General features: G+C 41.7%; 1 protein-coding gene across 1 annotated transcript in view; it reads left to right on the forward strand.

The window, feature by feature from the left end:
* LOC123775266 (ATP-dependent RNA helicase TDRD9) overlaps positions 1-24,034 on the forward strand; it is a 40,859-nt gene that overhangs the window by 10,668 nt on the left and 6,157 nt on the right. The window contains exons 5-14 of the mRNA XM_045770252.2: positions 1,937-2,154; positions 4,773-4,925; positions 8,340-8,544; positions 10,749-10,994; positions 11,121-11,188; positions 11,508-11,649; positions 14,883-15,014; positions 20,671-20,805; positions 22,916-23,058; positions 23,574-23,708. Coding sequence (XP_045626208.2) covers positions 1,937-2,154; positions 4,773-4,925; positions 8,340-8,544; positions 10,749-10,994; positions 11,121-11,188; positions 11,508-11,649; positions 14,883-15,014; positions 20,671-20,805; positions 22,916-23,058; positions 23,574-23,708 — 1,577 coding nt within the window. The remainder of the gene's footprint in view (positions 1-1,936; positions 2,155-4,772; positions 4,926-8,339; positions 8,545-10,748; positions 10,995-11,120; positions 11,189-11,507; positions 11,650-14,882; positions 15,015-20,670; positions 20,806-22,915; positions 23,059-23,573; positions 23,709-24,034) is intronic.

A 24,034-nucleotide genomic window follows, 5' to 3' on the forward strand; every position in this document is an offset into this window, starting at 1 on the left:
CAATTAGTATTAAGCTTTAGTCATTTAAGTTTTTCATGCCCGAAACGCTTTGCATAATAGTGGCTTAAGGCATTGTATGTACTAGCCCTATCTATAAATCCATCACTCTTTGTAAAATCTCTTGTATGTATGTACCTTACCTAAATAAACATTTGATTTGATTGATTTGATTTGATTATTTAATTTTCATACTAGATTTTATTACTTTACACTTTCCTGAGTTGAACTTTAGTAACCATTTTCCAGAACATTCCTCCGGTTTGTCCTGATTGTCCTGTAGTCTATCTTCATCTGTCTTGATTCTTCTCATAATTTCTGCATGATCAGCAAACATTGAGAGGAACACATATTTACATATATCAGAAACAGGATGGGTCCAAGTACAGAACCCTTTGGGACTCTGCTGGTGACATCTTGCTACTGTGATGTCTCCCCCCCCCCCCTCTCACAGTTACCGTTTCCTGTTGCTTAGATACTCCTTTATCTACTGGAGCACCTCCCCTCCGTGGTGTCGTCTTGCCGAGGTGAAAGGCTCGCGTACACCTCTCTGGGACCGGGATACCAGCTATGTGGGTTTACTGTGGGTTCCAGCTATGGAGGTTTCTTAGCCCCCGAATCCCTCTCGGTTGCTGCCCTTGCTGAGCTGTGCTCCCTGGTTTCTGCCCCCTCCCCCTCTTCTCCTGCTGTCCTTGACTGCCCCTCTCGATTGTCTCCTCCTCCAGACCCCATCCGTCTGCCTCTGGTCTGTCCTCCCGCTCACTTAACTCCGCCCTTACTAAGTTTACCCATGCTTCCTAACCCTGATTTCGCTGACCCTGATCGTCTTTAATATGCTGTGTTGTTCTTTGTCCTTTGTTTCTTCATTGTTCTCTATTGCTGTCCTCTTTCCTTTTGACAATGTCTATTCTTCAATGGAATATTTGTGGCTTTTATGCAAATTTCAATGAACTCCACTTCTGATTACGTAGTTCTTACCACTTTGTGTATGTGTCTCCAGTAGTGGATGCTTGGTGCTTGTCCTGGTCACTTTCATGGTTATTCCTTTTTCTCCCCCACCCTCAGATTTTGCTGAGGCCTGTAACTCTACTGCTCTCTTGATTCGAACTGATGTTTCCTTCGTCCCCCTACTTTTTCGAACGCATTTCCAATGCTCTGCAGCCCGTGTCTTTGTGAGTAAATGGTATACAGTCTATTTCATTTATCTCCCCCCAAATGTCCCAATTTCTCTTCCTGATCTTAAGCACCTACTGGACTCCTTGCCAGAGCCTGTGCTGCTGTTGGGTGACTTCAACTGTCGGCATACCCTCTGGGGTGATGTTCCGACTAACACCTGAGGCTGCCTTCTCAAATCGTTTGTCCTCTCTTCTTCCCTGTCTCTTCTGAATTCTGGTGAACCCACTCATGTGGACTCCCATACTCGCACCCTTTTCTGTCTTGATCTTTTTCTCTCTGCTTGTCGTCTTTTTACTTGGATTTCACATCAGGGGTTCTTGATGACCTCCATAACAGTGACCATTTTCCCTATCCTTGTTACCTTTTTATCTTTTCACCCTCCCCTCTCCTTCCATAGGAGGCAGTTTGCCAAGGCTGCCTGGAACCTATTCACCCTCTGTGTTACTCTCTCCAACCTCTCCACTCTGCCTCTCCCTCGTGCCCTCTTCCTTTTTCATGAAGCTGTCTTCTATGCTGCCCTCTGCTCTATTCCTCGCTCTACAGTACCTCCCGGGGCATGCGGAAGTGTGTTCCCTGATGGAATACGGACTGTGCTCTGATTGTGATTCTGTGAAATTACTTACTTTTACTTACTGTGAAACCCGGACTGTGATTCAGCCAAATTAAAGTGGAACAGATTCTGTGTACGGTAGTTGTAAATTGTAGACTACAAAATGTGTGTACTGTATGTCATTCTAATTTGCGTTCTTATTGTCCCACTTAGGTGTGTTTTGCTGGTGCTTTCTTTCCTCTATATTATAAACGAAATATACCGGAAGACTACGAGCGTGAGATGTGTCGGGAACTGAGTGGGCACGATCCCTTTACAACTGTTGTGGTGGGAGGCCTTCCAGCAGACACTAATATCCTCTATGACCATCAAATCAGAGAGCTCTTTAAGGAATGTTCACAAAACCTTGAAATTAAATATGAGGGAAGCAAGTAAGTAGAGATTTGTTATTATTCTTCAAATATTTAGTTTAGTATGAAGATGGGACCAAGCCATCATTCTTCACATGTGGACATTAGAGCATTTTCTTGTATTTTTGTTATTAATGGGCATTACAAGTTACAGTACTCTTAATTTTACATGCCATGACCAGCCTTCCTGGGATGAGGAGGCATCAACTTTATACAGCTTGGAGAATTATATGGGTAGTGGTGGTGAAGGGATCATTCCCATTAAAAATGTACAAATATTGCCTGTTTTGTGCACAAAAAGCTTTGCTCTGTATTAACACTTAAAGCTTTATTTTAAAGTGTGCAGGACAATTGGCCACTGTTCTTTTAATTTGTTATTCTGTGGAAAAAAAAAAAGAGTAATTTTAAATATTGTAGTTGTTATTGTGAAAAAAGTAATTTCAAGTTATTGTAGTTGATATTCTTTGAAAAAAAGTAATTTCAAATATTGTAGTATGGCAATTGAGAAAGTACATACTAAATTTATATACAGTATATATCAGGAGAATTAATATTATTGAGCATTTTTGGTGTTACATTATGGCAGGGAAAATAAATTTAAAACAAATATATATTTTCTTGGCTGGTCCCTTTTTTAGCTTCCCTATGCTTGCCACACTACCTCATGGTCTCCACCAGCACCTGAAACTTTCTTGGCCCACTGGGAACAAATGCCAATATACAATATTCCCTCGTAGAGGCAGGGCAGCAGGTGGGGATCGAAGATAACCCACAATAAAAGTGAAGTATAAAGAATTTAAAAAGTTGAACAACATAACCAGTTGTTAGGCAAGCCGGCTGGCTGCATTTGTAGGCTGTGGCATGTTGTTGTTGTTGTGTTTGGCTTCCATTCCTGCATGTCCTTCTTGAATGTCCTGACTTCCAGGACGAGCGTGTGTCTTGCTTTCCGACCGCCCCTCGCGGTCACCTCTCCCTCGATAGAATTCTTGGTGACTCGGATACTTTTGATATCGTTCGCCTTGTGCGTTTTTGTTCTCGTATTGGCATCCTTGGTGATATTTAGCGCCCTCTGATTATTTTGCGTATTTGATGGTGCTACATAGCCTTCCCGGTTTGGTGCCTTCTTTTGATAATTACTTACTTGGCTTCCATTCCATGCAAATTTTGCTTGTTTTGTTTGATATATTTCTACACAAGATGCAATGAGTTTTACTCTTGTTCTTGAGTTTTTTTTTTTTTTTTTGCAGCCTTCTTGGTTCTTGCTGAAAATAAGACCTCATTTTCATAGGGGGTTGCTTTCTTTGTCATCATATCCACTGCATGTGAAGGATAAAATCCTAAAAGTTAAAGAGCAACAGGTTCATAGACAGATAAATTAATGTGCAAAGCTCTATACCAACAGTTTTAAAGTTTATTCATGCAAACTTCACAGCACTAGACACACTTCAAACACAGCATGATGCTGAGCACAAAGTGGTCTAACATTCTGGAGATTATAGTTTAGAAAACCTTTCCATGAAAGTCTCCTAGAGCCCAGGTGAATGGAACCTTTCTAGACTTTTTGGTGTTACCTTTATTGATAAGATGATTGTTTTCATTATCTGATACACCGCATGAATGTGAGTGTTTGAATGGTAATGTATCAGTATAAACAAAGTTTTAAGAAGAGAACATTTGAATACATAACATTAATTTGTGTGATAAAATACAGTATAGTATCTCAGTAAAATAGATTTGAGTAGCTTAAATGATTGGGTTTCATTACCTAATTTAATGGTTAACCTAATCTTGGCTAACCTAATGATTAGCATTACCTAATCTTGGCAAAGTATCCAAAATTTTCTTACTGTAGGTAATGCAGTAAGTAATGCATATGTCTGTGAAGCTGCCGCCCAGTTGGGTGGGTGTGGAGCAAGACTGTGAGACTCATCGTAGATGTAAAGTGCCTTGTATAATGACTGTTGTGAGCCTCTTGTTGAATCACTTGTGATATTTATTTAATTATTTATTTATTTATTTATTTATTTATTTATAACTAAATAGAAGAAGGTACATTGGGTTTATGAGAGTACATAGCATTAAATGTTTTTACATTCTTGTAAAGCCACTAGCACGTATTACGTTTCAGGCAGAGATTATCGATTTGTATATGTATAAATGATTGTATATATATGTACATGTATATATAACAAACTATTGTGCAACTAGTGTCAAAAAGAGTATCACTTGCTTAGTTTAACAAACTATTGGGTTCAGTTCCTGAACCGATTATATGTCTCTGTAACCCTTTCCACCATTGCCCACGGGATGGGTATTGGATGCATAATAAAGAAATTGAATTAATCTAATGATTAATATAATTGCTTGAATTTATATTACAATTGGAAAGTATCATTATGTATAGTGGATCATATTAAAGTACTGTATATTAAAACAATGTGTTTAATACATGGTTTTTAATACCATATTGCCACATTTGTGACTTCATAATGTTTGTTAAATATTCAGTATGGTGAAAATTTATTTCATAATGTTTGTTGCACTACAAGTAGATTGTAAAACTGTTTGATGCTCTTATGATATCAGTTACAGATCATAGAATGAATGTAGAGTTAGTTCATTTGATAGTTTTCCCTCAGGGCATATCTTCAGTTTCCACGGACGAGTGGAACATCAAAAAAGGAGCAGCACTTTCAAGCCATTCCTGGAGAGTGCCCAACAGCAATGCATCTTGCTCTGAAAATGCGTCAGGTACAGAGGATTCGACAAGATCTTGTTTTAACACTCTACAGGTAAGTTATTTTTATTAATCAGATGTTTGCTAAATACTTACTGGGAATAAGTCAAATTAAGTGATTACATTTCTCAGTTGGACTTCCACCCTGGTGTGCCACCTAAGGTTTGGTTTCGTCTTCCTGTGCTTCCCAGAGGTTGGTTACTTCATTTCCCTGCTAATTGGAGTATGGTATAGTGCCCAACCAGTATGCAATTTGATTTTTTTATTTGCCTTGGTTTTAATAAAGTACAGTATGGGTAAAATCTACCATTGTTTATTAACACTTTCGCTCACCCCGCGCGCCACCCCTCAACTGGGCGATATGGGACCCAGGGTGTCACGGGAGCGCGCGTAAATTCTGAAAAGTGTATACTCTCTTCAACTTTGTCACCTTAATTCTCGTCCTACGAGATTAAATTTGGTATCATTGTGTTCGCAATAGAATTCTCTACAGCACTAAATGCATATAAACTCCAAAAGCCCGGCTAATTACCTGCAGCAAACAGAGAAAGTGCGAACGAGTTTCCCTGGAGCGCGCAAACGCGATAAAATGTTTTCACTATTTTCACTCTGGTCACCTCAATTTTTGTCCTAGGTCTTTGATTTTTGTCTCAATGGGTTCGCAATAGAATTCTCTAGAGGAACATTAGCATATAAAATATAAAACCTGGTTACACTCCAACCGCCGACGAGTTGAAGACGGGCCACGCGTTAGCCGCGAGTGAGTGCTCAGACGCCTTCCAGCTACACTCCCAATTCCCTCCCTTTTCAAGCCTTTCTTTCACAATTTTCTTCCTGGAAGGGCCTTGTTCATGATCACTATCCATCGTGGAGTAAGGGTAGATAGTTTCTAAAGCCGCAGTAAGAAATATAGCCACGGAAAATAGCTGAAATGTTCACACGTTTGAGATGCGAGGGGAGGCGACAGTTGGTCACAACAGTGGAGCGAAAACAATGGGCCCACGGCGTGTGCCAAGCCACCTGAGGGCCACGAGGCTCAACAAAGAAAATGGGAAGACATCGGCGCACATTTTAAAACCAGTCCCAAAAAAATTGGATAAAAACCTGATTTTTGGCGATTATTTAAAGTGGATAACGCAATGCTGCATCATCCCCGGTATTAACGACAGTAAACGGATGACGCAATGCTGCGTCATGCCCGGGCGAAAGTGTTAAAAGGAAGGTACTTCCACCCTTCTGTTTTCTTGGAGGTCTCCCCATTTTATAATGTGTTCTGCTCTGACGCTTTCTTTGATCCTGCTTTGTCTTGTGAGGTGGGGGTCTTGGGAGCTTCGTGTGCAGGTTTCCTGTTTGCCATTTTGTTATTTCACAGTACTGCTATGTCTTCACCTTTTTTGTCTCTTTATCATGCCTGTTACGGCCCTATTGGGTCGCAACTGGGTTCTTTCTCTGATGTTAGTAGAGTTAGGGTATCCGGCCCCAAGTTAGTAGTTTTTCAAGGGGTGTGTTCCGTAATGCAAGTAAATTAAAGGGGAAGGGAGACAAAGGCACTAAACTTAAATATATAATTACCATCACCAATAAATATATTTATAAACTATCACACGGGGGGTATAAACACTATAATGTACAATATGGTCTTCCTCTGAAGACGCGGAGTGTTCCACGGTGCTCAAGATGAGTAGCCCTGGTCCTCTTCTCGTGGCCTCATGACGAATCCGTAGATTCTCTCGGCGAGTCTACCCCGGCCACAGGCCAGCCAAATCACAGTCCTACTGGGTGCACCGTCGTGGAGGCCGTCAACCACAAATCCAGCCTGTAGCTGGCAGGTTCCAATCAGTTACGCTGTGTAGGCCACTCCACGACCGATACTAGGGTTGCGAGCCCTAGGCAGGAGCCTCGTGTGATTCCACAGATCACTCTCCTCACCACAACACCCCAGTGGCTAGTCTTCTCCACCAGTCAGCCCCGGGTATGACAATTCCTCAACTGCCACGTCACAGGCAGGCTAACACAACAGTGTTCATCTGGGGGGTGACTCACAGCTTCTGCAGCAAACTCGTGGAAATACTTCGGCTGCCTTGGGTAGACTGATCCACCGTCCGATTCAGCAGTCCCAGGTCGACTCCGTAATCAGACACGTCATCAGTACTAGTTACACTCTAGGGCTACCTCACTTACAGGCTTAGACGCAAACGCCCACCTATCCACTCCATAGATGACGTTGCTGTCTAAGCGTCACCTCACCAGAGGTCAGCAGCGGCTATGTCATGAGCTGATTAGGACGGGAAACCAGCCCCTGTGGCCGGTATATCTTGTCTTCACTAGATGGCGCTGTCCATTTGGAGGGGGTTTCGGGAGCTGACCCACAGATGGCGTGGTCATCACAGCTCCGTGCTCGGACGCTGGGCTCGGGTCCGTAACAATGCCTCCAAATTGAAAAGCCCCGTTTAGCCTCACCTCATTTAGAATTCTTTCTAGTTTTATTTCTGACAATGTAACAATTATTTTAATTTTCTGCATTATTATATCACTTGGCTGTTGTACTTTTTAACTGTCAGTATATGAACAAACTTTTCATGAATGTTTCCTCGTATTTGGGCTCTTCTTGGTCTTTATTGATTGATATTTTTAAGTTCTATTTCAGAGGCACTCTGAACCCTATTACCTTGTGAAAATATTTTGTTTCCCATTTCTATTCTTTGTTAACTGCTTTTTGCTCTAATGTGTGTTAACCTTTTCCCTTCTTCCTTTTATTGTTTCCTTACTAGTAACCATAGTTTCTTTCTCATTGTATAATTTTCTAGCGTTTCTGAGCACTTCTACTATCTGTTTTGGTCCATTAAGAGTCATTGTCAGGGGGCTGTTCTTCCCCCGCTTGTCCCTGCCAATTCCTTTGTAGTCAGACACATGGTTTTGTTGTAGATGTAGTTGAAGGCATCACACTGAAGTGCTGAATAACCTGGCCCCATAAGTAGATCCCAACACAACATAAGCCTTTTAATTGTCACACTGCCCTCTACAAACTTATAAGTAATCACCCAGCCTGGATTGTGTTGTAGTATTTGTGCTGTAATAATGGAAGTAACGTGGCTTATTTATACTGATCACTTCACAGCATGGTATGTAGTTAGTGTAACATACTGCCACTACTATCAAGCAATTCTACACAATCAGACACTGCTGTTTTCATAGCTGTCATTTATAACTTGAACTTTTATTTATTGTTTTTTTTTTAGCATATTGTAATAGGTAACTTGTAGTCTTTACTATCAGTTTTCTGAGAATTTCTTTCAGTATAAAATGTCAATGCAAAATGAATATTTTGGCGAGTTATCTCATAAATATCAAACTGTTATTCTAGTGTCAATTATTTAGCTGGAAAAGTGTTAATACTTAGATTGAAGAAGAAGAATGTGTGTGTGTGTACATTTGTACAAAGTTTGCTGTAGTAATTTGTCATTTTTAGTCCTCAGGAGGCACAAGCAAAGATGAAGCAAGTTTTGGGCTACAACAGTGAGAAGTCTATAACTCTGGCTGCCTCCAGTGATGGTGCCTTGAAACAAACACTTGGCAGCATTCACAAGAGGGTCACTCAGCCCCAGCTCTGCAGGCTCAAGTGTCCTGTTTTGCCCAAAGCTACAAACCACACCTGGAGTGTTTACGTTACTCATGTATGTTGATATATTACCATGCCTTTTTCTGTGATTCATCTTGTATTTTGCTTTTGTCATACTGATTGCAAGTCCACAATTTTTGTAATATAAATTGTGTAATCATGTTCTTATATATATCATGTATGTATATATGTATGTGTATATTATAATAATAATAATAAATTCATTGTGTCGGAAGACAGGCAGCCAAAGTGTATTCATACACATTAGGCTTATATTGAGGTGGTCCCCCCCCCTCCCTGTCAGGTCAAATTACTGACCCGCCCAGGATGCAACCCCACAAGAAGCTGACTAACTCTTGAGTACCTACTTGCTGCTAGGTGAACAGTGGCATTGGGTGATAGGAAATGCCCCCCAACCATTTCTGTCCCACCCGGGATTCGAAACCCGGAATTCTTGATTGTGGGGTCAAGAACGAACCTGACTGTACTACTGGGACCCTATGTGTATGTATGTCTATAGTAGTTGTAGGCATACACAATGTATGTAAGTAGTAGGCAACATGTAGTGTATATATGTACAGGGATATGTATGTGTATTGTTTATATTATTAGGCTATCATTTTATGCCACTCTAGGGTACCTTTCATCAAAAACTAATATAATTTCATCTTTGGAACTATTTGGCCAGTGTTGCTGATCTTTTTACATCTATCATTGATGGTGTTTTAGCACTGGAAAGATATGCTAATTATAAGATAAGAAGAAAGCTGAATCAGTAAAAAAAGCACGAGTAAAGCCAAGTAGAAAGCCACATCTTCAATTAATTTGTATATTATAACAGTACAAACCAGCAATTGGAGCTGTTGTGGGCATGACCAAAGACAGCTGTCACTTGGGGATTGTCCTGTCTACTTTTGCCATAGTAGTTACTGAGTGATCAAGACTAACTGCTCAACACCCTTAGCATTTAAAATGTAACTTAGCATGTTAGGTAAGGTAATTATCAACAGAAAGAATTAAGTCAGTATGACTATATAGCACTTGGAAGGGATACAAGGACAAGGAGATGTGTTTATAAAGACAGGTAATGGGAATGGAACATTGACCTTAGCAAGAAGTGAGGGCATTGCACTACACTAATACAAAGTGGTTGGGCATACAACTTAGCAAAAATATTCCTAAATAAATCCTTTACGGTGTGATGGTCTATAAGATCAAGAAACTCTTCGTTGACTTTGACCATCTCTAGCTATTCCTCCTTTTTGGCAGTTCTTCACCTCATTATTTCTGTTGTTGTTCAATTACAATTAGAATACAAATAACTTGATTAAGTGTATGTTGGTAGAATTGAAGAACAGCAAAAATACCTGGAAAATAAGGCACTAAAAAGAAATGTTCATTGTATAAATGTTATAGTAGGCCTGGTAAAGAAGGCAACAATCATACCTAACTTTTCCAGGCCTGGTATAATACATGTACTACACTAGGATGAAGATTGTATGTGTTATGCCTTGAATTGCTTATTTAGGCCTAGGACAGGACAGGTTTATGGTTAGCCTGTTTCACGTTTTGTTATGACCTGTAAAATTACAGTAGTACAAAATGTGAACTTTGTTTGGATACAACAGTGTACAGTTTGTACATTTGATCCCTAGTATTGTAGTTATAGATGCTAGCAGTTTTGGAAGATGAGTTGGATAGAGCATTGATTTAGTAAATCACTTAACCTGTCTCAAACCCAGCTGTCCTCTTTAAATTGAATCCCTGTTAAACCAGGTAACTTATCTAAAGTGGCCATTTGCAAAAATAATCAAGCCTTGCTATGCTGACCCCACAACTCGTGTCCAAACAACTTATTTTATTTTTCACCTTAAAATACTAGCAACCCTGTAAACTGGTAACTGTTTTTGGTGTCACTACAATGTGCCTGTTCAATGTCATTTAGGAATTACTGAAGTTATCAGTTTGTTTACTTTTTATGTTAACAATGGTTGTGCGTTATGGTGCATTTTGATTCCAGTTATGTTAATTTACTATTACTATAATAGTATAATAAATACTATTATAATTATTATTACTTTATTAGTATAATTGTTATTAATTGTGTATTATTATATTATTGGTACAGTACTTTATTATTGGTTCATTATTATTTTATAATTTTTTATTACCATAGTTATTATTATTGTGTATTATTATTTTATAGATGAATGTTTCTATCCAGTCTGAAGAGCATGTTTCCCACTCTTTCTCTCTCAGGTAAACACTGCAGGCAACTTTTGGGTGGTTTCCAATGAGAAAAGTGCAGCTGCAAACTTGTGTTATATTGAATCTAAAATTGAATATGCTATAAGAAATAAGCAAGTACCTGTCTTACCGCGGAACCATATTATCCCAGGCTGCGTGTGTCTTGCCAGTTATAAAGAGGGTGACGGCATGGAGAGTTACTACAGAGCACGTATAGAGGAGATGCATGTCGGCCCAAATGGTAGCGAGGAAGTTTTGGTAGGTTTATTTTTTGTAATGTATATGTTTCGTGGAACGTTATTCACTGTGAGGACATGCATCTTAATGATAAATAAATATCATGTTTTATGCTCAAGTTAATGGTTTTGTGTGCTTTTGTTTCAGGTTTTCTTTGTGGACTATGGGAATAGTGAAGTTACTGATGCAAGCAAGTTGAGGTGTTTACCAGAAAGGTAAACACCTTTTTATTCTTATTTCAAGCTACTTATTTTCATCTTTAATAAGTTTATTGCATCTTTTTCACTCCAAACATCAGTATTGTAGTTGACAAAAATTACAAATATAATTTGTTCGTTATTGGTTATACTTCCACCAAAGCTGTTTATTATCTCCCACTTCGAGGTGTGTCAGCTCCAGTGATGAGCTGGTTGCTTTACACCCTGTAGTGTTCTCTTGTAATGTGTTCCTAGACTTGACCCCCTCTTTTACAGCACTGTAACTTTATTAATTGTAGTGTGTAGTACATTTATATGATGTGTTGTATACTTGCAGTGTGGTGGAGATGAATATGATGGCAATAGAATGTATGTTGGCAGAAGTGAAGCCAGTCTCAAAATACACGCATGGCATGTGGGATCCGGAAGCCACTGCTTGGTTTAAAGCTCGCACACTATATAAAAGTTTTACTGTTCAGGTATTCTCCAGCTATTGTTTCTTTGTCCATTCTCAAAAGCTATGATATAACTTATAAATAAATATGTCAAATGTATTGTAGCTGAAAACATTTCTACTAAACATTGGGCATAAAATAACAATAAATCCTAAGTTTTGGTTGTTAAATTAGCTACAATGTTTAAGAAATGCATGTTGAATAAGTTAAGAGAGAGAAATATTGGTATGGCAGAGAAAGGCAGATATATAGTACATAGTAGTAGAATAGGTGAAAGAAAACACATTTGAATGGTTTGATCACTTAAAGGTGATGGTGGATAATTGGCTTATGAGGGTACAGCATATGCAAGCAAAGAACAGGAGTTTACAACCATGGTAGGATTAGGTTAATGGGTATTTAGTTGGTTTAGATAGGGCTGGTATGACCACTTCAGTTGTAGGTATCCTCTCGAGAGCTTTTTAATATGGATGCTACAGCCATATCTTCAATCCAGCAGGCATCTGCAACCCACCCTTGCCTACTGGAAACTATGACCAAAAATTGGCTCTTATCTACAAGACTGAGAAGAGCTTGGAGATTGTAGATTAGCTTAAGTCTGAGAAAAAACTCTCCAAGAAACAATCGTTGCGCCTGACAAGCACCAGAAGGGAGTAGGGGCAACCCAAGTCACCTGGGCTTTCATCCAGTCTGCCTTCTCTCACTCGCCTAGTCACAGAATATTGAGCATGGCTGCTGTAACAAGGCCTATCCTCTGCCTCATGTTTTATTCTAAGTGGTATTAGCTACTTGTGGAACTTTAGCTACACTGGAGCCATTGCATTATTGTTTCATTTTCCTTCATAAGTGTGTTTTGTCACCAACATTTCATGTGCCTTGTGGGTCCAAGGCTGCCTTCTAGTACTGTAGTCTGCTTGTCACTTGCCATCAAGAAATAGCTGTTCTGAGGGGGTTCAGGTTCCTTCTATACAAGTTGGCTTCTCCCGAGTCGCTTCACTTCCAGGTAGCACACTGTATTTGTTCTCCACTGTGAGGCCTATTCATGGGGAGTATAGCAGTTTGCTGTACGTTATTCCTTGTGCACTTTGGGGCTGTGCAACTTCGGGCTGTGCACCTTCACTGAGGGTATGGTTTGGTTGCATAATTGAGTGTTCTTATCTGTGGTTGCATCATCTTTTCTTGCTAGGTGTTTACAGTCTGGGTTCAGTGTTTGTTCAGTTGGAACACTTCCTTTGTGCCTGGCAAGCTTGCTGGTCTAAGTGATAAGGCAGGTGGTTGGTGTCCCCTCTTCCCTGTGTTTTGGTTTTGTGTATGTTCTGTCAGGTTGTTACGGATTTCCTATCCGACTCTATACTTTACACAGCAACTGTTATTGATTTTTTTGGATGCGATTTCATGTTTTTGGATGCCAATGGTGTTACCTTATTTCCTAGCAATTCAGCCTATTGAGTGCAGGACTCCTTCCACCCTCCAGTCTGTTTTGTTTGTTGCTGCTGGATCTCAATTTTGGCTGAGCTGGCTTTTGCAGCCTCTGCTTGCAGTGGGTGACACTCGTGCCAATTTCCCACTTTTACATCTGGAGGAATTTTAGAACCTTTCTTTGAAACTTGTTACGTTTCTACCAGCTTCCTTTACAACTACCATACCAACTTGGCTGTTGTGTGGCCAGTTCACCTGGCTTCTTTCTGTTCAGTATACTTCTCAGCCTCCCCACTTGGTTCAAACTCCTAAGCAGCTTTGGAGCGTTGGGTTGATTATTGGAAGCAACTTTGGATGCTGCCTCTTCCTGGGGATTTTGTGGAGGTTTGTAAAGCTTACTCACCTTGTACCATGCCCTTGTTTATTTTGGATGTGCCTGGGGGGGAAGGAGGCTCTGTGGGATATGGGGATTACCATGTTAGCCCCTTCAAGGTCTATGGGCTCTTGGGAGGGCATGTTGACTTTGTTCCCGATCCTCCTGCAGTAGCAGGAGAGGCTTTCTGGGATTTGGCAGTGTTGAAGAAGAGTTTTTAGCTATCTCTTTAACTCTCTTTAGAGATTGATTCCTGGCCCTGAGGGTTTGTCACTCGGAAAAAATGTTTTCTTTTATTCCTCTTCATGTTATAGGCTCGACTCCTTCACTGCCCTGAGGATGCATTTCTGGGTCCTGGTTCATAGCCTGGATACGCTTCCTACACAGGTTTCCATTTTCTTTTCGCCCATTGAGTTTGGCTTGACTGGACTTGTTTCATTATCAGCTGTAGATCGGGTACTGTGCATCTTGACTGAAACAATAATGCTGAATACAGGTCCTCAAATGCTTATTGACATTATTGGCCCTGAGGGTTTGTCACTCAGAAAAAATGTTTTCTTTTATCCCTCTTCCTGTTATAGGCTCGACTCCTTCACTGCCCTGAGGATGCAGTTCTGGGTCCTGGTTCATAGCCTGGATACGCTTCCTACACAGGTTTCCATTTTCTTTTCGTCCATTGAGTTTGGCTTGACTGGACTTGTTTCGTTATCAGCTGTAGATCGGGTACTGTGCATCTTGACTGAAACAATAACGCTGAGTACAGGTCCTCAAATGCTTATTGACTGCAGCACTAGATCCTGGCTTCATTTGGGCTGTCAGGCAGCTCTTCATCCTGTGCGGGAACTGAACCTGGATGTAGCTGTGAAGAGTTTTAACACTTGGTGGAATGAATACAGTAGTAAGGTTTTTAAGGGTTACTTCTGCTGTCAATAGGTAGCTCTGGAGTTCAAATATGTTTGAGTAATTGTTAGCTAGTAAATGTCTTTAGCAGTTTTATAAAATTTGTGAATGGGTAGATCAGTATTATTTGTTTGTAAATAGTCATAATACATAAGTGCTATCTAATATATATTTACAAACAATAATTCTTATGTAGGTAGTGTTACAGCATAAAATACTCCACTACCTACATAAAACTGTCACGTTTTTAAATTACAGTATATTGTACAATTTATAGTAATAGCCCAAGCACTTTACAGTAAAATATTCCCTAAAAATGCATTTTTAAATTTATACCTACAGTATTACTAAGAGTATGGAAATGGTACAAAATTGAGAAAACAATGTGGGTAAGCATATGCAGAGATGGCATGTTAAGGCTTCTTGGTTAAGCAATCATCCTGGACTTCTTGGTTAAGCAATCATCCTGGACTTCTTGGTTAAGCAATCATCCTGGACTTTCCTGTTTAATACACGAAGCATCATTCCTGATATTCTTTTGACTGAAAAATGTCTTGTTTTTCAGATATACAGCATTGTTCATGGAAACCTGCGAGTCAAGTTGTTGGAGATGGAATATGGTACTTTAGTGTCCATTAACAATTTGCTTGTATCAAAGGGCTTTGCTGTTAAAGCAGAGGAGTTCTTTTTGTCTAAGGTAGGGTTTAATATTTTTTAATATAGTTTGGCATTGTACATTATTCTATGTATTAATATGAATAATAATTGTCAGTTTGTGTTTTGAAGGTCAGAGCAAGACACTTCAGAAGCAGAATGGCATTTAACTAAAAGCTACTCCATAGTGTATCATACACTCTTAACCCCTTAACTGCACGGCCTCCAAATATGACATCCTGCCCAGTGCGCAGGAAATAAAATCTCTGGAAAAAATTCTTTTCTGTTTTTAAAGTGTCAAAAATCCTTTTCTGAGTAAGTATATAGTAACAGAAGTTTGAAATTGTAAGTACTTTAGCTGCTATGGGGTCCGTAAGTTTGTGTGTGACATTGTCATTCTCTGGTCGCCCGTGGCATATGCCCCCGGGAGCGGTAGGGCGCTCGGGGCAGGATGTGCGAGTTGCCGTGAATGTTTTTGTTCATTTTCTACGCACAGTTCCAAATACATTTTATGTGCTTTTATGTGCCAAGCCTATGTATAATGATAACCTTATCTTCTTGAGGTTATCTTGAGATGATTTCAGGGCATTTTTAGTGTCCCCGCGGTCCGGTCCTCGACCAGACCTCCACCCCCAGGAAGCAGCCCGTGACAGCTGACTAACACCCAGGTACCTATTTTACTGCTAGGTAACAGGGGCATAGGGTGAAAGAAACTCTGCCCATTGTTTCTCGCTGGCGCCTGGGATCGAACCCAGGACCACAGGATCACAAGTTCCTCGTGCTGTCCGCTCGGCCGACCGGCTCCATGGTCACTATACACGTACACTATATTATGGCAGTAAAACATCTGTACTGTCCGAAGACACTGTGTCACGTGCATGACACGTGTAAACATATCCGGCGCACATTTCCATTGTATTATGCTAATTTATGTATATATACAATCTATTTGCACACTACTATCACACACTATATACATTCACAATCAACACACTCAGAACTCCATGAGTGTCAGCTGCCACACCCTCACTCCTCCAACATCCATTCTCTCCCTCACTCCTCCAACATCTTGCTCGCCAACATTGCTCCTCCCACCGTACAGTTATTGTTTGTATTACACTATTTACACATGTTATGTATACCTATCTACATGTTTTATTCACCAGAACTATGCAAGTAAGCTGGTATTGTGTCTAAACTTTACAGTGGCCACTATACACTGCATGAGAAATGCAGTGTATGGTGCACAGCAGCCAGCAGACGATGTTACAATTACGTCACCTCCCTCACCAAAATAGCTCCTCCCAACATACTCCTGTTACTGTTACTACACCATATACACACATTGTATATACCCATGTACAAATGTGTTCACCATAGCGAACCACTAAGCTAGTATGATGAGCGAAACAAGAGTGGCTGCCACACAGTGAGGTTACCTTGATTCTCTCCCTCGCTCCCTCACCACAATTACTCCTTCCACAATACTACGCACAGTGCTTATTATCACCACAATCCTGCTGTTATCACAATACTGGTCACTAAATCCTGTAAATACATAATTGACCACAAGTTTATTTTGTAAAGGAACCTAAGAAGTCGTTTGAAGATTCCTAGATGGAGGAAATAATGCTGTGGTGATGTGGCTAGCTCTGTGCATATCGTGAACAGCATTGAATCACTAATATTGGAACATTGTACACAGTCATTATCACACTCAGGCTCTTCTGTAATACTATCATGGCTAAATAATACAAGTTATATATATATTTTGACATTATTAGGCGATGCTGTGGTTACAAGCTGAACAGCAGTGCTGTGAGCTCATGCTGCGTGCGCCGGCCTTGGTTGCTCACTCACTACCGAGGCTCTCACACCCGGGAATGTGGACCACGATTTCTTTTAACTTGACGATTTCTGTTTACAAGAGCCCTGAGGATGCTGATGTGAACCCCATGTAGCCGCGGGAGTTTTGAATGGAACATGAAAAATACAAATACCCCGAGGTGCGTAGCGCACCCCAGACATGGGCCTGCAGGCGCGTTGCGCAGTTAAAGGGTTCATTCAATACTGTACTTCAGAAATCTTAAAATAAACACTTCCACCATTAAATATATTCCAGACTACAAAAGCAATCAACAAAAATTAACCATGGGACATGACATGCATTTTGAGGCATGTCATCCACAATGGTCACTACAAGATATTCTGATTTTCTGAGAGGAGGGGGCTAGCTTCTCTTTTTAGGAATTTATGAAGTTGGCAGTTATTCATATGAAACACTGGCACCTCTTATCTTGTATCCCTCTTATAATTAAAAGTGGAAGGGGGGGGGGGGTACAAATTTGTAATGTATTTGTACAAATACATTTGTCAACTCATGTGATTAGGGATAATTAAAAACCAATGAGGGTTTTCTTCCCAGCCTTCAAGAGTCCAATATGGTGGCAAAATCATATGGACTCTTAACCCCAGCCTGAGGCATGGGGCTGAGTCAACATGTGTACGACTGACATACTGCTTGCTTAGCTAACCTGACTTTTGATAACTTACTGCCTGCCTCACTTTACTGACTGTATGCCTGGCATACCGCCTGTGTGACATGACTATATTTCTTTGTGTCTGCCCACCATGTGAGGTGGGACCTAGAGGTGCTTGGGGTGCTGCTGTTGCTGCTATAGGTATTCAAGCAGGCCACGAGGTAATGTTTCAAAGTACTTTTATAGTGGTTGAGTTTTTGTAGGGGCTTTTAATTTTATGAATAATTATCTGACAGTTTTTCTTGGCTTGGATATGTGTTTTCTCGTTACACACAATATCATATGACTCGGCTAGGACAGTTTGCATAGTTTCGGGTGGCACCGATCCTGTTTTGACCGTCTACTATCCTATCTTGTGGACACCGAAATTTTCCTTACCTATAACTCGGTTTAATAGTTGCCAAGTGTGTGTGGCATAACTGCCACATATGTATTTATTTTCTGTCTGGAGCCCCCTCTGGGTCCCTAGAGCTATCTGATTGATGTGCGATATATTAATCTGGGGTATCAGACTAATGTAAGCGATGAGCCCTCCGAGCAGGGCTTATCATTACAAGGAGTGGTGTTTTCCTCCCCCCCCCCCCCATCCCCTCTGCATACGAGTTGGATTTGGGTTCGGCTCCTCCCCGGGTTCGGTTCCATGTGCCTACGGGTCCTTCGGTTCTGTCCTTCCGGAGGTTTTCGGCTATCCGCATCTCGCCTACTGAGGTGCGGGCAGCCATTACAGCTTGCTCTCGCGCGACCCAGAGTTTGCCTCTATAATGGCTCCGTCTTCCTTCAGGTTTGGATCTTCGTCTCCATTCTGGGTTCATTATGAGATTCCGGGTTCGTCCTGGCTTGCGGACTTCCCCTTATTTTCACTGGATGCTTGGGACTCCTTATGTTGTACCTGCACGCTTGAGTGGCGCGAAGTGTTGACTGTGGTCCAGGTTTACATGGGGGGCGACTTTGAGCACCTTAATGAGTGTCTTTTCACACCTGCCCTTCTACGGGATGTTGGCGCAGTTCAGCTTCATGTGCAGGTTCCTTCCTTGTCGGCTGCGCTGTGGCTGAGGACTTGCGCACGCGTGGCTTGTGGACAATGTAGAGGTGCTTGGGGTCGTTCCTGGGTCTGGTGCCTTGGTCTCGGCTGTTCATGCATCGTCTGCACTGTTGAAGCTGTTTGCGCCGATTCTGCGGGAGAGACTGATGCGGTTTCTCGCTGCGAGTCTCGCATGTCGGCATGAGGTGCTTGCTTCCTCCTTGGAATCCGCTTGGGCCCTGGCTATTAGGTTGTCTTCGCCCTTTTGTCCTTTGCTGTTTGGGGCCTCCAGGGTTGAGCAGTGCATGCAGGTGGCTTCTAGTTGCACCCGATGTCTGACTTGTTGGTTCTCCAGGGTTCCCGGGTGGGTTCTTCCTGGATGGGTCATATCAGGGCTCGTGGTTCTGCTTGTTGGGGTAGGCCACAGATGCCGGTTTCAGAGCCAGTGCCGCCTTCGGTCCCGGCTGCTCCTGGTTGGCACAGTGTTCACTCTGCGCGCAGGTCGGGTTCTCGTAAGGGGCATCAGCCCTTTTGTGATTCCCCCCATTGACAGGGCGATGGGGGGAGGCTTGCTCTGTTTGCTCACGCCTGATCTCACGATTCGTGAGCTTTTTGGGTCATTTCTCCTGGTCTATGGTGATGTTGGGTGGCTCCTCCCCCTTCAGGGGGTTCAGGGCTGGCAGGGCAGGCCTCTTCTCCTGCACTCTGTCAGGTCATCTTGGAGTGGGTGCACTTGGGCATGGTTGAAACAATGATATCTCTCTGGTGGGTTTCCCTTCCTGTTTCCAGTTCCGAAAATGGACTGAGGACCTGCGGTTCATTCTGGACTTGTCCCGTCTGAACCCCTTGGTTTCTTGCCCCTCGTTTTGGATGACCACTCACTCTGTCCCAGGTCCGGCTTCTGTTGGAGCCGGGCACTTAGATGGTGTCCCTGGACCTCAAGGACGTATATTGGCTTGTCCTGATTCATCCGGGGTTCAAGGACTGGCTCTGTTTGTTGTGGGGCATCAAAGTTACCGCTTTCGTTGTCTCCCGTTCGGGTTGAATATGGCACCTCACGTGTTCACATGCCTTATGCGGGTCGTGGTGGCCTGTCTGTGTCTGTTAGGTGTTCGGGTGTTGGCTTGCCTCATTGACTGGCTGGTTTGGGCTCCCAGTCAGTCCGCATGTCTGCTCCTTAGCGGTTTGGTACTTTCCCAGCTAGCTGGTTCACCCGTTGCTGGTGAACTGGTGGAAGACCGCCTCCCGGGTAAGTCCCCTTCTTTCTTTTTAGTCTTTGGTGAAGTAGCTTTGGGAAGCCATAGGGGCTTCCCCCAGAAAACCAGCATTGAATGTAATGAAACAGCATTTTCTGGGTGAGTCCCAGAGGCTCCCAGGCAACCCTCCCTCCCTCCCTCCCTCCCTCCCTCCCTCCCTCCCTCCCTCCCTCCTTCCCTCCCTCCCTCCCTCCCGGTCGGCGGTTTTCGCGTATTTTGATATCCAGCCTCAGAACTGCAGGGTGGATTACCGGCGCAGGGGTCTGGGGGCCCCTTCCCCCCCCTCACCCCGGGAGGGGGACAGGGCTCGACGTGGCTCGTGTGACATCATGCTTATTTGCTTGTTTTCATTTGGGGAGTTCTGTTCACTCGTTTGTCATCGTTTTTAACCTCAATAGGAATTTGTTTTGAGGCATTTACCTTTCTGGGTGCCTGTCCCGGTAGATGGCAGATAAAGAATGCTCCAAAATCACACGTACATTTCTATAGGGCATTGCTCCTCGTGCCTCTCTGAAGGGGCCAGGTTCTGGCTCGTGGTCCCCAGTAGGCCTAGAACTCTACCCACATAGAGTGATGCCAAAGTTAAGGATATCCATATCAGCCTGGATAGCTCCGGGGGAGCCTCCGAGACTCGCCCAGAAAATAGCGTTTCATTACATTCAACGCTGGTTTTTTGGGCATCATATAATGAATTCAAATATAGGCAGGAAACAACCTGGCGTATATTGTCATCAACTCTACAAAGAAATCGGGTTTTTGGTATATATTTGTGTTATTTAGCTGCAGTAGGTAAGTTTGGATGAAGCATTTTTTCACTTAGAAATACTTAATCAAAATACTTATTTTACTGCAAAGTAACTTGTGCACAATTATACTTTTCAGCAAAATCATGAGTTGCGTGCATTGTATTCCAGTCAAGTGGAGGAATCATCTGTATGCTCTGATTACAGTATTTCCTCTGCCTTTTCATCTCTTTCCTTCAACTTTGAGACTGTACCAGAAAAATATGCCAGTAAGGTAAGTTTGCTGATATACTTTTGTCATAAAAGCAAGGTTATCAATATTTTAGCTAATCTTTGTGGGGTTTTCTCCTTTGCTTTCTCGACTGCAATGTGTAGGTCACCAATGTGGCAGATGCTTCACGGAGCTGTCGGAATCCAGCAGAGAAAATACGAGAGAAAGCGTGCAGGGCCTGGGAGCAAGATCGAGTAAGAGTTCTTGATGGTCTCTTCTCAGGCTAGCCTCTTCTCAAACTAGCCTCACCTGGTCCTGATCCACGTCAGTTGTGTTGGAATCTCTTCAATGCTTGAAATACTTTAAGGGACTCCAAGGGTCTTTATCACATTTATAGATTAGTGAATAATAGGCAACTCGGTGTTGAAGACACCTGGGGCTGAAGGCTCAAATAATAGTTGGCAGTATTCAGAAGTGGTTCAACGAAAACACTGCATAAAGCTTAACAGTAGTTTATTTACACTTAACCACTAATACAGTGAGTGCTTGATTTTCTTTAGATTGGCGTCAGAAAGGCTATGGTTGCATTAGCGAGACTCTTGATGTCTGACTAATCGATTCTGATCTACTCTTGGAGAACCACCTAACTTAACACAATTGACAGCCAATCATTAACATGCAACCTAACTTTTCAGTTAGGTTGCAGGAGTTCCAACAGGATACTCGGGTAATGATGATGCACAATAAATCAACAATGACAGTCAATGAGACAGGCAATAATCATGCACAATAATTATGTCACACAATAACTAAGTGTGTGGTGTATATGAAACTCACATTCACAGAAGAGTGTAATGTCGTGGTACCACACAGGTAAACACTCGTATATCATCAGGTGTCTCGGTCTCCACCTATACCGGTGTCAGGTATTGAGAAGGTGAAAACTATGGTTAACCCCTCAGATCAACACAGACGGACACAATAATAAAGAAACAAGATCATGTACTTACAGATATGGCTACCTCTTATTCACTCACTCTTGCACATTTATGCAAGACCTCGTAGGTAACCTGACAGCTGGTTTTGCTCGCTACGACGTGAGAACATTGATGACAGGTTTTCTCAACACTACCGTACTTGACATGGAGGGTACCCTCCATGTCAAGTACCAAAAGTACTTTTCTGAGTAGCTGCTTATCGTTTCCAAAAATATGCGCAGGTTTGTAAGGCAGGATCTATTTTTGACAAACCCATGTTGCGTCGATTTTACAAGATTATTCACTGAAAGATGAATGATTCCTCTTAGGGTTCTCTCTATGAACTTGCAGATGTGTGATGTCAAGCTGATCGGACGGTAGTTTTCCACTGAGCTCTTTCTGCCGCTTTTGAAAATAGGGGTAACATTTGCAAATTTCCAATGTAGGGGTAGGGGACTATTCCTTGGTCCAGAGATTTTGTGAAAAGTAATTTCAGATTAAGCATTTCTCATTTTTTTCCTTGTACATTATTTGCTTAATCTAACCCCAAATGACCTTCAGAGGTCCATCCATAAAAAATCAAAGCACTGCCAAATCCATATTTGATGTTACAAGTGACTGACAGTGAGGCTTGACAACTGCTTATTCACCAACCTGGCCAAAACAAAGCACCAATGATGCTAACAGAGTTAAAAAATCAAGATCATGACCCATTCTTACTGATAAAAAAACGCTACACATCGAGTGGACCAAAGAGCCAGAGCTCAACCCCCGCAAGCACAATTAGGTGAGTACAGGAGAGAATGCAGAATAGGCTGAACTAGGAGCTATTACATTTGATGCCTTCTCAGTGTATGGGTCAGAAACAGATGCCAGACCCAAGAAAATGTAGAAACTGTAAAGGGGGGATACAGAGCAGAGCTGAAGGAAATGGTGAAGACCTCTAACCGCGCATAAACAGAGGCTGGAAAAGGAAGTCATCATATAAATGTTCAAATGTCCCAGTAGGATCATTTGAAAAGAGGTGCCTGCTGTGCTGGTTTTAAGATGCCATCCTGCCTGACTTAATGAAACCTGTCTTGGACATAACTGATGTTTACCTAGCTGAGCAGCCAAGTAGCTGTACTTAGAATGGTGCTTTTTATATTGCTTCATTTTTATTACTGTTTTGATGGAAAATTTAATTTTCTTTGAAGAGACAACTACGTGGTCCAGACTCGCCACTTCTGCTGAGATTTGTAGCACTGACTCGTACAGGAGGATCCAAGCGCGTTAAAATTGACTCTTCATCAGTCAACTCTACAGCTTTGGATCTGGAACCTCAAAATCCACATGATAGGTGAGGAAATGTACTGTAAATGTTATCTTATGTCAATTGCTACAGTAATTTTCTCGAAACAGGTTACTGGTATTGTTTAGGCAGCGATTATGACATTCTCATTGAGGGTACTGTATCCATAATTTGTATTTTTTAGAGCATAGTTCAAAGTAGATTTCAAGATAAATTCTCTAAAATATAACCTTGTATATCTGTTTTTCATTAATAAGCTGCGGAAGCTCTTAATATGAATTTACCCGACAGCCACCATTTCTAGTGGCTTCAACAGTGACAAGAAAAGATCCCCCAATTATTCATCAGAATTTTTTTTTTTAACTGAAATACTGTCTGGACTAGTGCGTGTCTAGTAAGCTTCTAAATGGTGATGTCACTTTAGTTCCGGAATGGAACAGATTAACCCAGTTAATCTGAATAATCAGAAGATCATTGTATAGTTCTGTACAGTACAGTATATGTATTTTTGTTACAACTTGAGGTTATTGAATGTGTAGTTCTTTTTCAATTTTTATTTCTAGGCTGTTGCTGGCTGCATCTGTGACATTGGATCCTTCGGAGTCAAGTGTGACACTTCGTGGCACAACATTGATGCCACCCATTCCTGGCATCCTACCCCTTTGTCTTCTTCTTTTCTGTCCTGTAGCTGAATTAAGGTATACAGTGGTATTGACTAGTGTCATGTAAATATAATAGGAATAGTTTACCAATTATTTGTTAAACCTTTGTCTGCAAAAAGAAAATGTAGTTGCCCATTAGGATTGGGTCCAAATTTGCAAAAAGCAGCCTGTGTCCAGGTGTCTAGACAAAGGTTTTCTGTAACATTTCACCAAACATCTGAATTTCAAAAGAGAAGTTTATACCCACAAAGATTCCTGCTAGCTTTCAGGAGACGAGTAGATCTGGCTAGAGGAAGTAAGTCTTTGGCGAGAGTGGGACTTTCCTAATTGGGACCAAGTTGCTTCAGCTCAGAAAAGGCATT

The sequence above is a fragment of the Procambarus clarkii genome, chromosome 70, assembly GCF_040958095.1.
Source record: "Procambarus clarkii isolate CNS0578487 chromosome 70, FALCON_Pclarkii_2.0, whole genome shotgun sequence".
Lineage (NCBI taxonomy): Eukaryota > Metazoa > Arthropoda > Malacostraca > Decapoda > Cambaridae > Procambarus > Procambarus clarkii.